This window comes from Tasmannia lanceolata, unplaced genomic scaffold (assembly GCF_043159265.1).
Source record: "Tasmannia lanceolata isolate RefF3 unplaced genomic scaffold, GAP_Taslan_0.1 ptg000006l, whole genome shotgun sequence".
In the NCBI taxonomy this organism is placed as follows: Eukaryota; Viridiplantae; Streptophyta; class Magnoliopsida; order Canellales; family Winteraceae; genus Tasmannia; species Tasmannia lanceolata.
The window spans coordinates 13,567,738-13,583,488 of NW_027518683.1; the positions used below are offsets into that span (position 1 = coordinate 13,567,738).

Sequence of the window (15,751 nt, forward strand, 5' to 3'; positions counted from 1 at the left end):
ATTTTTCTTCTTCTTCCTTCTTAAGCACCCGCGTTACCAGCCGTCGTTTTTTACTCATTTTTTTCTTATCGCCCTTCTTTCCGTCAGTAAGAGAGTAGCATATCCTCCCATATTTCCAAGTTTTAGAAATCTCGGGATGTAGGAGAGATTTTTAAAACCTGGATTTCTCACTTAAAATCCTAGAAACCCTGTCAGGACAGCATACAACAGCTTGATCATAAACCCTCTTTTACATTGTTTTTAAACTAAAAACCTGGATTATAAAATCCGTGTATCCAAACGGCCCCTAAGAGTGAAATGGCTGGAGTTGTCCGTCGACTACGATATGAATAAATGGTATAAGGGTAATTAGTGCATCTCAACCTCGATGGTTAGTGTGTAGCCCAAATTCCACTACATTAGTTAAGTCAATACTATAGTTGGTTGAATAAATTAAGCCAAAATAGAGTTTTATTGTGGGTCCAACTTTAGGAGACCTTTTTCTATAAATATGAGGTTGGTCTCGAACATGTCGGGGACTGCTGCCTGAAAAAAAAGAATGATCTCATTTATATAGTCAGACAGCAGTACCTTCGGGATCAATCACGATAATCAATTTTAAGGTGCCACCTGGGTAGATGTTGATCTTGTAGAACAACGTGAAGTGACTCGAAACTAAGGTCATCTTAAACTAGGGCCACTTGGTTAGCATGGCCTAAGGTTATCTAAAGATAGGGCCCACCTTTGACTGAGTTGCTAGCTACTTTTTTAGGAATGCTCTATCCACTCTAACCCTCTGTCTGACTGTCTCTCCGCCCGTCTGTTATAACGAGGACGAATATTCCATGAAACAAATAATTTTTCCTAGTTTTGTTAAACATGACCTAATGTGCGTTGTTGGTTGACTTTCTCGTTACCAACTGCTGTTAGAAAACTCCGACGTGTCTCGCCAGCAACTCTCAATAACAAAAAGCAGATGATAAATTCGCACCCCTGTAGGATAACTCGCATCCCTCTTAAATGTTAAACTTAAAAGGCACCTTACAAGGGGTGCGAATTATCCTACAGGTAGTGTGAATTTATCATTCCTCTAAGAAAATTGATTAATAAAGCGACTAAGCAGGGACCAAGGAGTGGCATTATCAAACAAACAAGTACAGACACCCTTTCATTTGTTAAAAATAAAATAACCCTTTTAACGCGTGCCAGAGAGAGAGAGAGAGAGAGAGAGAGAGAGGAGTTGGTTGTTATTCCAAAAAATTACGGTTACGAAAACCAGAATATCTCCTCCTCCTCATTCTCCCCCTACCTCCTTTCCCATTCTCATTCTACGCTAAGGAAAATATAAAAACAAAAAAAAAACCTAAGGGGGAGTAAAAACTAGGGTTTCTAACGAGAGATGGGAACGCTCCAGAGCTGGAGAAAAGCCTATGGAGCGCTCAAAGATTCCACAAAAGTTGGCCTTGCTAAGGTCAATAGCGAATTCAAGGTCCGAATTCTCCCTCATTCTTTCGAATTTTTTCCATTTTTTTCCTTTTTATATCTTTGAATTCCATTTTTTTTAAAAAAAATTTGGTGAAAGGATTTGGATATTGCTATCGTCAAGGCAACGAATCACGCCGAACGTCCGCCAAAGGAACGGCACATTAGAAGTGAGTAATTAGGGTTTGATTTTAGTTTTTTTTTTTTTTTTTTTTTTGTAATTATTTCTCTTGATTGATTTTATTTTCTTTCTGAAATTTTGTTGAATTTGGTGGTGAGGTAGTAGATCTTAGCAGAATTATGGATCTTTGGATCAATGAATGTGATTCGATGCTGGATTTTAGTGTTTATGGATCTAATGATTTTTATTGTATCCACTGATACGTACCTCTTATGGTGTATGTGCTGTAGTTACAAAGTAGTTATTAGATGGTTATTTATGTTAGGGTTATGGGTGTTACTTTGTTTAGGAGAGTCATGGCTCCTCTTGAATTGAGCCGTTAGGAGGTCCGGTTGCCTCCAATCAACCATCCTCTCATCTTTTCTTTATTTTTTCCTTTATTATTTGCGTTGCGGCCTATTAGGCACTTAACAGCCACATTCTTCACCATTTCTGGAGGAAATGCAATTTTTTTAAGCTATGCCGAAATGCAATTTTATTTACCTTAATATATATATATATATATATATATATATATATATATATATATAGAGGAAAGTGTTTCTACTCGGTCCCCTAGATAAGCTTATCTACTCCTCCCTTTAAAAAAATACAGTGGGCCCACGCTGTTTGGATGATCTAAAGCATTCATTTGATAGGTCTTAACATAGATAGGGTGTGCCCAAAAAATCAGCACCAAAGGGTCATCCTAGCCCTTCGTTTTGTAGTGCCTTGTGGTGCCCAGAATGGACACATATAAACGTCCACGTTTATATGCGTCCATTTTGGACACGGTGTGCCCAACAAAACGAAGGGCTAGGATGACCCTTTGGTGCTGATTTTTTGGGCACACCCTATCTATGTTAAGACCTATCAAATGAATGCTTTGGATCATCCAAACAGCGTGGGCCCACTGTATTTTTTTAAAGGGAGGAGTAGATAAGCTTATCTAGGGGACCGAGTAGAAACACTTTCCTCATATATATATATATATATATATATATATGAGGAAGATGATTGTGAGCTTGAAGCTCATATAGCTTATATGAGCTTGAGGGCCCAAACACATGTGGGCCCACATTGTTAGCATGATCCAAAGCATTCATTTGAAAGGCCCTTACATAGATGGGCTATGTACAAAAAATCAGCTCCATAGGATCATCCTAACCCATCCAAAAGTAGAGGGCAAAATGGACAGACACTGTTTGCCACAAATCTGCCCATTTTTGCCCTCCGCTTTTGGAGGGGTTAGGATGATCCAATAGAGCTGATTTTTGGTACACACCATATCTATGATGGGGCCTTGCAAATGAATGGTTTGGATCACCACAAAAATGTGGGACACATGTGTTTGGGCCCTCAAGCTCATATAAGCTATATGAGCTTCAAGCTCACAAAATTATATATATATATATATATATATATATATATATATATATATAATTTTCTGGTCCTTTTTTCGCTTATTCATGAATTTCTATTTTTTCCTTCACTATGGCCTTGTTTGGATTGCAGGAATTTCGTGGAAAAGTTTGGAAAGTAACATGTTTCTAAGATTTCTTACTTGTTTTTTACTTACTAAAAAAGATGACATGAACCAATCCTAATCAATTTTTACTTAGAGATACCTTCACTTTAAATTAACCATAATCGTATTATGGAAGGAAAAAAAATTTCCCTTCAGCTATGTTTTTCTTTCAATCCAAACATGGCCTGTGTTCTTTTACAATTATTTGGTTCTAACTTTGGTTATCGATTTTTTTCTTTTTGCAGAAATATTTGCTGCTACCACTGTAGATCGTCCACGTGCAGATGTAGCTTACTGCATACATGCACTTGCAAGAAGATTGGCCAAGACGCGTAACTGGACGGTATTCTTTCACCTTCATATAAATATTATTGACCTGCATATCTTTGATTTGATAGGTTAATTAAAGCACTTCCTTCATTTTCATGCCCCTTCTTGATGTTTTAAATTTATAAGGTTTTAATATGTCTAAAACAGCATACATACATACATACATATGTTAAAAGATAAAAGTGTAGAAGATAGGCTCTGTTTGGATAGGCTTTGCTACCTTGTAGATTACTGGTGTAAGTAGTCAATAGGGAGGAGACAAACATTTGATCCCCAGAACTTACCTCGTAAAATAGTGATAAGTAGTGTTTGGTTGCCAACCTTGTAGAGTAGTGGGAGGGGGGGGTGTCATTACCAATATAGAATGAGTAGAGAAGAGAAGAGAGAGAGAGAGAGAGTAAAATTTTCCATGAAGAATTCCACCATTTTTTTAGAAATTTGGTGTGGAAGGTATAAGTGGGGAACATGGATGCCTCGTCACCAGACAAGAAATAATTACCTTTGACTCTTGTCTGGTAGTCTCTAGGGACTGTGATGCTAAATTGGCAATCAAACACCATAAAGTTACCCAAAAAAATGCATTTTTTTTGCTTGGGACATCCTTGAGGATGCCATGCATGTGGCAACCTAACAGTCCAGGGAAGGGAGGAGTGGAGGCAAGAATTTCAGATTATAACTTTTCTTGTGTTTCTTGCTTACTTTGATGAGCAACATTAACAACTATTTATAGACTTACAAAACCCTCTTTGCCATACAGGTGAAATCTCCTTATAATTGTTAACTCTTAAACTTCCTCATGCCTTTAGACACTTAGACTTCTACTTATCTCTACACTCTAGGTTTTCACATCATCCTAGCATCTTTTTATGAAAGCATAATACAAGAATACAAAAGCACACGTATTTGGAAACTGAAAAACACTTTTTGAAAGAACATTACATTTCAACACTCCACCTTAATGCACGTTCCTTGCACTCCTAACTGATGTCTGGTACGTAACTTTTCTCTCATCAATGCCTTTGTGAAGATGTCCATCGATTCATCACTATCTTGCAGTAATTTAATTGATTTTCGTACTGTCATGTACTTTTTCGGTCATCAATGGGAAAAGCCCAATCATTGTCAGTGTATCTAAATAACTTTGCATCTAATGTAGGTACTCTTTTTGCTGCTTCGAAGTGGATTTGACTATGACTGCATATATATATATATATATATATATATATATATATATATATATATATATATAAGAGAGAGAGAGAGAGAGATCACTTATCTCCAGCCAAACCTCTTATGACATAGCAAAGATTCATCACATACTTATTCTTTTAAAGAAAAATCTCACGCTTATCTATATTCAATACGAAAATTCATGTTATTCTTCTCATTTACTTTAATTGTCGTCCGAATTTTATTTTCCTTAATCATATATGATACATTAGTTATTTTTAAAATTTATATCCATTTTGAATGGTAACATCAGTAGCACATCAATTTTTTTTTTTTTTTGGAATGGTAACATTAGGAGCGCTTCATCTATAACTAATATGGATTCATAGGCAACAGAATCCGTAGTCCTTCAGCAGGCTCATGCTACACATTGTTTGCATGGATCTGTATCAATTATTATTTGTGTTGGCCCTGGTGTCATATTTATCTTTGACAATGTTGAACACTAATTTCATGGTCAAACTTAAGGTTTTGAGTATTGAGATTGCTCACTAATATCTGAATCTGCCTTATTTGTTAATTGCCCATATCTGTTAGGACTCAAGATATCCAGTGTTCATTGTTGTCGTAGACTTTTAATTTCTTTCTGATACAATTCCACAGGTTGCATTGAAAACATTGATCGTTATCCACAGGACATTGAGAGAGGGAGATCCTACTTTCAGAGAAGAGCTATTGAACTACTCATACAGAGGACATGTTCTTCAAATCTCTAATTTCAAGGATGACTCAAGTGCTCTTGGTAATTCATTTCTGCCCAAATATTTGCACAGAAACTTACACATTCCACCATATATTGAAAAATGGACATGCTCCTAGAAATTTGGATTTATTAGGACTTTCTTCTCAGATGGGTTGGATTTTATCCCATGCAGCTCGGGATTGCTCTGCTTGGGTTCGCACATATGCACTTTTTCTCGAGGAACGACTTGAGTGTTTTAGAATTATAAAATATGACATCGAAACGGAGCGTTTAAGAAAATCTGCATCAGGCGCGACCAAGGTGTGCATCCCTTGTCGTCATTGTATCAGTGTTATATACGATCCTGTAATCGTGGTCACTGCACTATCATTAATGTTTCCTTTCTATTATCAGGGACATAGTAAAACAAGGGATTTGGGTGGGGATGACCTATTGGAGCAGTTGCCTGCATTACAACAGCTATTGTACCGACTTATTGGATGCCAGGTAATCATTGATGTTGAATATTTTTTGCCATTTGCATTTTTGTATTAAGAATCAGCCCGAGCATTCTGCAATTTATTGATTGCCGGATTGCCCTGTTTTCTAGATTGAGCCTCCTAATTCTCTTCATATTTTGCAGCCCGAAGGAGCAGCTTTCCACAACTATCTTATACAATATGCCTTAGCTCTGGTATGCTTTTATTTATGTCCCTATGGCTATAATTCTAGTAATGTTATATTTAATATTGTGTATTGCTTCACTCTCTAGATTTGCATTGCCGTGCTGGACTTTTCATAAAACATGTATTCCAACGTGCTAAATAAAAATTTGTATTTCAGTTACAACCTAAAACATTGAAGAAAGTTTTGGGGCTTGTAAAGCCCAGCGACACTTTAACCTTGTTCTTTCTTGAATTGGCAACTAAATTGACTACTAGTAGCATAGGATTCAGAACTGAGTAAAGTGGAAAGGAACAAATGGAAAATTGATTCATGAAAGTTTTTAAGTTTTTTCTTTAGGATTGGGGACTGATAGCATTACCGGTGTAGCGGCAATGTCCTAGAATGAATGTAGAACCTAATAGTTGTATTATCTTAAAGCACGCACTCCAAAATCTGCTTGAGATCGGGAAGGCCTCATTACCCCAGTGTCCTAATGTTACAACAAGCTCGCCGCCACTTCATGCAGTCCCTCTGCCTACTAATCTCAACATGATAGAGAGGGCAGGTGAATATGTAGATCGGGTCTTATTCTATCCCAGTATCCCTCATATGAGGAATCCACCGGTTGTGGTAAATCTAACCCGTCTACAAAATGGCCACATGTACCCTTATCTCATAGAAAATGACTGTAAAATTTATGATTTTCTAAAAATATCATAAATCTATATGTAATGCAGATGGATTTTTGCAGTGTTATATAATTTTACATCCAAACAAAGCTGTAAGTCTTGATTTTTTTTCCTTGTATCATTTTCATGTGCATGAACTCAATTATTTTACAATACCTTACATAAGTAAAATTTGTATGTATATTCAATGGGTTTGTTTGGTTACATCAGTGCATTTTGTTGAGGGTCAAGGCCTGATTCCTATTTCCTCAGTTTCTTATTCCGACCTACAACAGGAAGTCACATAAGATCACTAATTTTGTGTTTGTATCTATGAATCTGGGTGCAACTTTTATATCAAAACCCATTTTCCCAGAAACCATTACATTCCCTGTAAGGCTTTCCATTTTTGGTTATGCAGGTATTGAAAGAGAGCTTTAAAATCTATTGTGCCATCAATGATGGCATTATCAATCTCGTGGATCTGGTATGGTGATCTTGACATGCCATTGTCCTACTTGACTTTTGAAGTGGGATTAAGATCTTAGCTTTCAAGCATATTTAATGGTTGGTGTACTTCGCTGCAGTTCTTTGAGATGTCAAGACATGATGCTGTCAGAGCCCTCAATATCTATAAAAGATCTGGCCAACAGGTTTCATAATCTTTCACTTTTATATATATATATATATATATATAAAGGAATATGTTCGTGCGCTCAAGCTCTATTAAGGAAGGGTGCGCTTGAGTGCACCAATCACATGGGTCCCACAATTTCTGTGAGGATCCAAACCATTCATTTGCAAGGGCCTATCATAGATAGGGTGTGTACCAAAAATCAGCTCCATTGAATCATCCTAACCCCTCCAAAAGTGGAGGGCAAAAATGGGCAGATTTGTGGTCTGTCCATTTTGACCTCCACAAATGGATGGGTTAGGATGATCCTATGGAGCTGATTTTTTGTACACACCCTATCTATGTAAGGCCCTTTCTAGTGAATGCTTTGGATCATCCTAACAATGTGGGCCTCAATGGTTTTTGAGCTCAAGCTCACGAATATGTTCCAACGCTCAAGCTCACAATCCTTTTCCTCATATATATATATATATATATTGAATGGTTTTAATCCTTCACTTTTGTTTGGAATGCTTATTTCTGAATATAATGATTCTCAGCAGCTAGCTGTTTTTTTTTTTTTTTTGAGAATGGTCTAGTCTTTCACTTTTGTATGGAATGCTTATTTCTAAATATATTGATTCTCAGCAGCTAACTGGTTCGTTCTTTCATCAGGCCGAAAATCTTTCTGATTTTTATGAGTTCTGCAAAGGTCTGGACCTGGCTAGGAACTTTCAGTTCCCAACTCTCAGAGGGGTATCTTTTTTTCTTATTTATTCAAATTTGGTCTAATGTTGATAATCTTTTGATATAGTTTCTATAGTTCTTCGTACATTCTGATGGTTTTCTACAGCCACCTCCTTCATTTCTTGCAACAATGGAAGAATACATAAGAGAAGCACCTCAGGCTGGTTCTGTTTCAAATAGGAGATCGGTGAGTGCTCCCAAATTCATTCATGGTATGCATTTGTTGGGTCTTTGAGCACAATAGAGTTAGAATTCACACTATAGAGTTGTGGAAAGTTTTTACTCTAAGACTACAACATGCCTGCATTTTGTTTTTATCTTTTTCGATAGGTAACAAGGATTGAAACCCAAAATCTCTGTTTCTTGTTGGTGAAAATGAATCAGTAATGTAGATATCTCCATTCCACTTGTTGCATTGTAATAATTTATATATCCACTAGTTAATCTTGGATGCGAGTATTTGGACTGGTACTGGTAGGCATCAAGTTAGTTTCCTTAACTGGGGACTACCTACTAAAATGGCTGTTGGCTAAAGTCATCTGCAATTTTTTAATGGCTCGTCATCATAATTAGTGGCTGCCTGCAATGGGCTTTGCCTAAATACCACACGAAAGGGTATGGATTCAGAGTGTGCCGTATAATTTCTTGCTTTAGTTTTGTTTAAAATTTATACTTCTTAGATGGGAATCTTTCACAAATAAAGGGGACATGTTGCAATCATATCAATGTTGATGACCATGTTAAATCCTTACAATAATGAGTTGTATTATCGAATGAAACAAAAGTTAAATGAAGACTGTTACTCAAAAACAGTTTACATGACATGGGCTCAATTATCTTAATAAGCAAGTCCTGCACATCGAGCAATGAACAAAGATACAAATCAAAGACATAGTCAAACCATGGAAGAGCGTACGAAGGGTATCTGATGCCTTGGAGATAAGGAGGTAACTACAATGAGCTGATAATCCTAAGTATAAAAACTTAGCTTCTATTCTTCTATCTTTTGAACAGATATGGCTCTCTTTTGTAGAGCCCAAAGCTAGTTCTGACATTTTAACCTATTGAGAATTAGGACATAAGGTTAAAATGTGTTTGGTGACACTGTTCAGACCTGTGCTGTGGAAAAAGAACCATCAAAGTCTCACTTCCTAGATCTCTCGTTGAATAAGAAGGATACAATGGTCACCTATTTGTATATAGATGGTGATGTTGATTATGAATAACTAAACGCATGGGATCAATTATCAACAAGTGATAACATGGAGTTTCAAGTGACCTTGGGTAGAGCCATGTTCCCAATTGGCAGGTTAAAAACTTACAAGTATGGACTAGCATGACCTAGAGCTTTGATGGGTCACTCCTTTGCCTAGCATTGATTGGAGGACATATCCCCATGGATATTAAAATATGCTTTGGAGGAGGGATTTAAAGTTCTATCATATTTTATAATTCAATTTAAAAAAATCATATTTTATAATGCAGGGGTAAGGCTGCATACATCTAGCCCTCCCCAGACTCCGCAATGGCGGGAGCCTCGTGCACTGGGCCTCCCATATTTTATAATACCTTAATTGCATTTTCTCTGGATATTGTTTCTCAACAATGAGAATCATCCAATGTATTATGCACTTTTTACATTTTGTAGATACAATGTATCCATATGGATAGGGACCCTTTCTCAATAATGGAAATCATTGCAATTTGCAAGTGCATCGTCTGATCTCTCATTCAGTTTCTAGAAAGTTTGACCCCATTTGGACTCATTGTTGCATCAACTCTAAGAAATTTATCATCTTCTGCTGCGTGTCAGTGTCCAATCAAAATTCTTCTTCATTTTAGTGAATTCTGAACAGGTTTCTTTGGACAACCATTTTCGTCCTTTATTGCGAAAGGACAGCCACATCTTGGAAAATGATATTGGAAGGATTGACCATCAACAATTATCTGTATTGGAGGTAGTTAAATCATAATTTTGAAGAACCATTCTGGCGTCTGGTGTCATCCCCTTTTTTGCTCACTTTCATGTCCTAGATAGTTGTGGGGTCGTAGGTGAGGTCATTCAGAGCCATCTACCGTGCTACTTATTCTTATCATATTTTGAATGCTCTGAGCTGAAGTATTTAGCTTTATAGGTTGTTTATTCTAATATTTGAGGACCTTATGGGTTAGTTTACTTTCATGACTAATGTTGTTTATATATGTGGCATTTGCTGTGCATTGCTATGGGCATTCATTCTCATTTCATCTGCCAAGATGTGATTAGGATGCTAGAAAATGTCTCTTCTATCATGGTTAGTTGATATACAAAATAATCTTGGTCCGGAAAGGAACGAGAATAATGATCTTCCTCCAACTAGAACCAACCAAACCTATAGATTTCTCGTAAAGGTTGTTGGCCAAGAATCAATAGAAGGAATTGGTCGTATCATGGGATCGCTTTCTCCCTTCTCTAGGTGGAGTGGGATCAATATCGGATCATCCTTGAGTGGTTCCTTCCCTTTTCGACATTTCGGTAGGAAATTGGTCCCTCCAAACCGATTGATTGTTGGGCTGGTCACCCATCAGCTTCAGCAGGTTTGCGTATTTCTCCATTCCGAGAGGCAGGAAATCTGCACTCCCTTTTTTAGTTTTTCTAACACTCCTTGAACCACCAGACAGCACCACTTACCAATAGGTGGTGGGTTATTGGTGGGAAGAATGGAGGGGAGTTGGGGCGGCAAAGGGAGCCACACTGAAGTGGGCCTGCTTGAATGTCCGAGCAGTGGTTTAGTTGTTTCCTGTCCCTACGCGACCTCGTCCAAGCTTCCCTCAGAGTTTTCCTACTAAAATGGTCTGAACTTTGAACAAGGAAAATACCAATCAGTGTATCTAAGCAAGTAAAATACCATTACTTTTGTTTTGGCCTTAGAAACCTATCTTTTGGCTCTGCATATCTCTTTATGAACTGGTTTCTTATTGCACAGTCAGTATGGTTGGGTTCTCTATTGTTGAGGCCTGGAAATAAAACTCAGCTCTAGTTGGGTATTTCCTGATTTGGTCGTTTCTTAAACCATGAGTATCAGGAGAAGAACCTATTGTTGGACAAACCAAAAGAAGCTTCTCCTCCGGAGAATCTAAAACCTGCTGTAGAAGCTGATGTAAAACCAGCTGTATATACAGAAGAACCTCCTCAGGTTGAAAGCAAGGTTGCATCTGAACCTCTGCCAGCCGCAGATACTGGAGATTTATTGGTGAGTTCCTACGCGTCTCTTAGATTAACTCCACGCAGTTGATACTTCACTCTCTTACTCTCTTTGAATTCATTCTTGTCATAATTTCTGCAGGGTTTGAATGACATAAATCCCAATGCCGCTGCACTTGAGGAAAGCAATGCATTGGCTCTAGCCATAGTTCCACCTGGTAGGATACATAATGAATGCTTAATTTACTGATTTACTAATGATTTGTGTTTTGTCAACCTATGTCACAAATATCATTCTCAGGAATTTCTTGGCAAGGTGAAATCTCAGGATATATATTTTGTTTTCCTGGGTTTATATCGGGAAAAATGATAAAATAAAATAATTTAAAATATATAAATTAAGGAAAAATAAAAAATATCGTAAAAATATCTCGATGTTATCGTGATATTATCATCGTAAATGAAAATACCGCTATATTTTTTAAATTCTCAGGATTATTTCTGGATTTTGTCGTTTTATCAAAATATTTTAGTGGAAAGATTATTTTTTTTCCTGATTGATTCATTGTTCTGGAGTGAACTCAAGATCACCATATTCTGGTCTCCTTTCTCATCAGAACTGGTTTTCTTTAGTGCTTATTCAGCAGATGATCTCTATTTCATTCCAATTACCATTTTTATTTCTTTACAAAAAAAATGTTTAAAATTTTTTCAGGGGATGGCTCAAATTCCTCAACAAACGGTGGATTAATGGGAAGTGGGACCGGTACTTCTGGATGGGAGCTAGCACTTGTTACTACTCCTAGTAGCAATAGCAGCCACTTGGCTGAAAGCAAATTGGTTTGTGTTTTCTCGACAATACGTAGTTCTCTTTATTTTTTTTCTTTGGTTTCTTATTATTTGTGAATTTACTTTGCATCCATTGTATTTCTGAAATGCTATAAGCACCATTATCATCCTCAATGCACTATTGCAAAATCTCATAAAGGAAAATTACACCGCTGGCATTCATAGGTAAATAACATGTCCTCTCCATTTGGCTGATACAATATCCTGTTTCAGCAACAAAGAAAGTTCTAGAAAAGTTTCTTAGACCTTCGTAGTAGTAACTATATACAGATAGAAACGCAAGTGTGCCATTTTTGCTGGTATGCACCTATGCATCATTGTTCTGAACTCCAACCAGCGCGATGTCTCTCTCTCTCTCTCTCTCTCTCTCTCTCTCTCTCTCTCTCTCTCTCTCTCTCGCATGATTTGCTGCACATGTAATAAAGTGGTTCCATTTTTGCAGAAGATATTGTGCCAAAGACACAAACTTAGTGATTTTCATGTTTTGTGGTAATATTTAGATATTTATATGTACTTCTTCTGCATTTATTTTTATCTAGATATATTTGTCTACGTTTCACACTTGCACGAGCCAATATTCATACCCATATCTAACTGCTGCACTTCACACTGGCCTACTCCTACACTGGGCATGGGGTAAGCATCAGCCTACCTCACCATGCAAAGGTTGAGGGTTCAACTTCTGACCTTTGCAACTCCTTTCCTTTGCATGCCTAGGTGGCCGTTCAATTCCCACCCATCAAGTTCTACCATTACACTCTAGTACTAGGCTTCCTCCTGGATGAAAGTTACTTGTCAATGTCTTTCAATGCATATTTTACCATTACAGTCTAGTAATCTGACATGGACATTAGTGGGCCTAACTGGGTTGTGGTGGATAAAGCACTTTTCTGTTACATCATTAACAATGACTTAGAAAACTCGTGGCTACTTTTAATTGAAAAAATAAAAACGTCGCCGACCTCCAAATAGCACTTTAAAAACTCCCCAAGTCAATCATTAACTTGCCCGCGTCGACTAGGTTTTACCCTGGTCAAGTTCTCATTCAAGTCCTGGTTTTGCCATACCGATTCAATCGAAAACTCCTTTGAATGCCCTGAGTTTGAAAATTCCAAGTTTTACCTTGTCCGACTTCTCGTCTGAACCCGAGTTTTTAAAGACTTCCATCTACATAATCATGCGGATAATTGTTTTTCCGTGTTTCCTAATGGATTTTGATTGTGGCTTAGGCTGGTGGATTTGACAAGCTGTTGCTGGATAGTTTGTATGATGACGCTGCAGCGAGGAAACAACAGAATGTAGGGTATGGAGTTGAGATGAATGTTAATCCATTCAACCTCCATGACCCATTTTCCATGTCGAACAACTTCGCGCCCCCACCTAACATGCAAATGGCCTTAATGGCTCAGCAGCAACATCAACAACATATGATGTCAATGATGATGATGCCATACCAACCTCAATATCATCATCAGCCACAGATGGGAGGATCAAACCCATTTGGCGACCCGTTTGGCGGCTTCTCGCAGAATGCCGCCCCTCAGGGAAACCACCCTAGCTTGATCTGAAGTAATTTTTTCTAATTTACATAGTAATCTTTGGTTCTTTTTCCTCTGAGGGAGGCTTTGGGAGTAATTTTTTCGTGTAAATTTTTGTTGCTCTCTGTATTCTGCTTTTGTGAATGTATTCTTTGTCTTGGAAATACTGAAGATTAGTTGGATAGTGATTCATGTATTCTTTTCTCATTCTTTAAAATGTTGTTATGCAAATTGGTTGAACAGCCATTCATGTATTCTTTGCCCATTCTTTAAAATGTTGTTCTGCAAATTGGTTGAACAGTTATTCATGCTCAATTCTTTAAAATGTGATATGCTCTCTCTCTCTCTATCTCTCTCTATCTCTCTCTCTCTCTCTCTCTCAGAGACAAGACAGAAAACTTCTGCCTTTGATTGATTGGATTTTATTCTTTTGTGTTTTTTAGTTTATCTTATTTTACTTTTGTTTCCTTTAGAGTGATGCACTTTGTTGTGGGAGGGCCTAAACACTTTGACTGGCAAGCCTAGTTGGTGTAGGTGGTGGATCCAATCCCTTTGATCATAATCTTAACCATTTGATATATGCATCCTTCCAACATCGATAAAGAAAAGAAAATTATATGGGAATATAAAAAAATTCTGGATCTACTAGGTTTGCAATTTTCCTTGAGAAACTCAAGTCAACTCAACTAAGCCTTTGTCCCAAACTAGTATGGGGCCGGCTAATTTTCCTTGAAAAACATGGAACAAAATTTAATTTGCGGAAAACATAGAAAATGGGTCTAGCAAATGCTGGAAAACTCACTTTCCATGGGAAAAAAATTCCCAAAAAACTTATTGTAAAAAGGGAATCGGTGGCGTCCGATTTGTCTCCATTCACGAGGTGGCTGGTCTGACTTGCGACATACCAGCCGCGATCCCTTGTAAAAATATATCCAAAATGACATACTTTTATTTTACCCCCATGCTATCTTTATGTGGGTAGGCCTACCAAGCCACATTAAAACATTATTTTATTTTATTTTTTCATTTGAAGAAAAATGGTCATTGTACAGTATTAGACTTAGAGAAAACAGTTCCTACACATATGTGTAGAGAGTTCTCTACACACTAGCTTAAAATACAGTGGGGGCCCACATTGTTTGGGTGATCCAAGCCATCCATTTTAAAGGTCCTTACATAGATAGGGTGTCTACAAAAAATCAGATCCATAGGATCATCCCAACCCTACGATTTGTGGAGGTAAAATGGATGTCTTTAAACCTTTACAAATTAGTCCATTTTTTGCCTCCACAGTTCGAATGGTTAGGATGATCCTATGGATCTGATTTTTTGTGGACACCCTATCTATGTGAGGGCCTTAAAAATGAATGGTTTGGATCACCCAAATAATGTGGCCCCCACTGTATTTTAAGCTAGTGTGTAATTACCCATTCCTCTCTTGTGAAAAAGTCTTGCAGGCTAATTCAAACCCAGCTGTTGATTGTGGTCCCACCCACATGACCCTTGATAAAAGTTCTAGAATTATCCGATGGTAATAAGGGCGAACTCGTGATGGCCAATAAAAATCTACACATAGAAATGGGTCAAAAAATAAATTTTTAAAAGCTTTTCTCAACTAATGAAATTGTTTTTTTTTTCTAATGTGGGGAATCGGGTACAGTGGGGCCCACCAATTTGGATGATCTAAACCGTTAATCTGTTGGTTCTAAGGGTAGCTAAAATGCGCCCCAAAAATAGGATGATCCAAACCGTCCATTTGATGGGCCACAACATAAATAGGTTGGGCCCAAAAAGTCATTTCCATAGGATGAACATAGCCCTTGGATCTTTTTAGGAAATGCATATTATGGAAAGTGGAAACCTTTATAGATGGGAGGGTTGAGGTCATCTACATAAATGATTTCTTGGGCCCAGCCTATTTATGTTGTGTCTTGGGCCCAGCCTATTTATGTTGTGGCCCATCAAATGGACGGTTTTAATCATCCTACGGTGACGGTAGTATTTAAAGAGCTGTCAAAACTCAAAAGCTTATTACATTTCCCAAAAGGGCAAACCTCTGTAGCCTGTAGGACTTTCCGATCCGGAAATTAAAGAA

The 15,751-nt window shown here is 37.5% G+C and overlaps 1 protein-coding gene across 3 annotated transcripts; it reads left to right on the forward strand.

Moving 5' to 3' along the window:
• The first annotated feature begins 1,177 nt into the window (after positions 1-1,177).
• On the forward strand, positions 1,178-13,971 carry LOC143879792 (putative clathrin assembly protein At5g57200). Of its 3 annotated transcripts, XM_077382378.1 has the most exons (15): positions 1,178-1,468; positions 1,562-1,631; positions 3,395-3,492; positions 5,313-5,451; positions 5,585-5,712; positions 5,806-5,898; positions 6,035-6,085; positions 7,147-7,212; positions 7,313-7,378; positions 8,014-8,094; positions 8,192-8,272; positions 11,151-11,318; positions 11,412-11,487; positions 11,985-12,109; positions 13,348-13,971. In XM_077382378.1, exons 1-15 carry the CDS (start codon positions 1,379-1,381, stop codon positions 13,684-13,686), a joined length of 1,671 nt encoding a protein of 556 aa, XP_077238493.1. In that variant the 5' UTR covers positions 1,178-1,378; the 3' UTR covers positions 13,687-13,971. The 3 variants fall into 3 exon arrangements, with proteins under 3 accessions (XP_077238493.1, XP_077238496.1, XP_077238494.1); XM_077382381.1 differs by lacking the exon at positions 1,562-1,631 and having other exon boundaries at positions 5,345-5,451; XM_077382379.1 differs by lacking the exon at positions 1,178-1,468 and having other exon boundaries at positions 1,557-1,631; positions 5,345-5,451.
• The last annotated feature ends 1,780 nt before the right edge of the window (positions 13,972-15,751 follow it).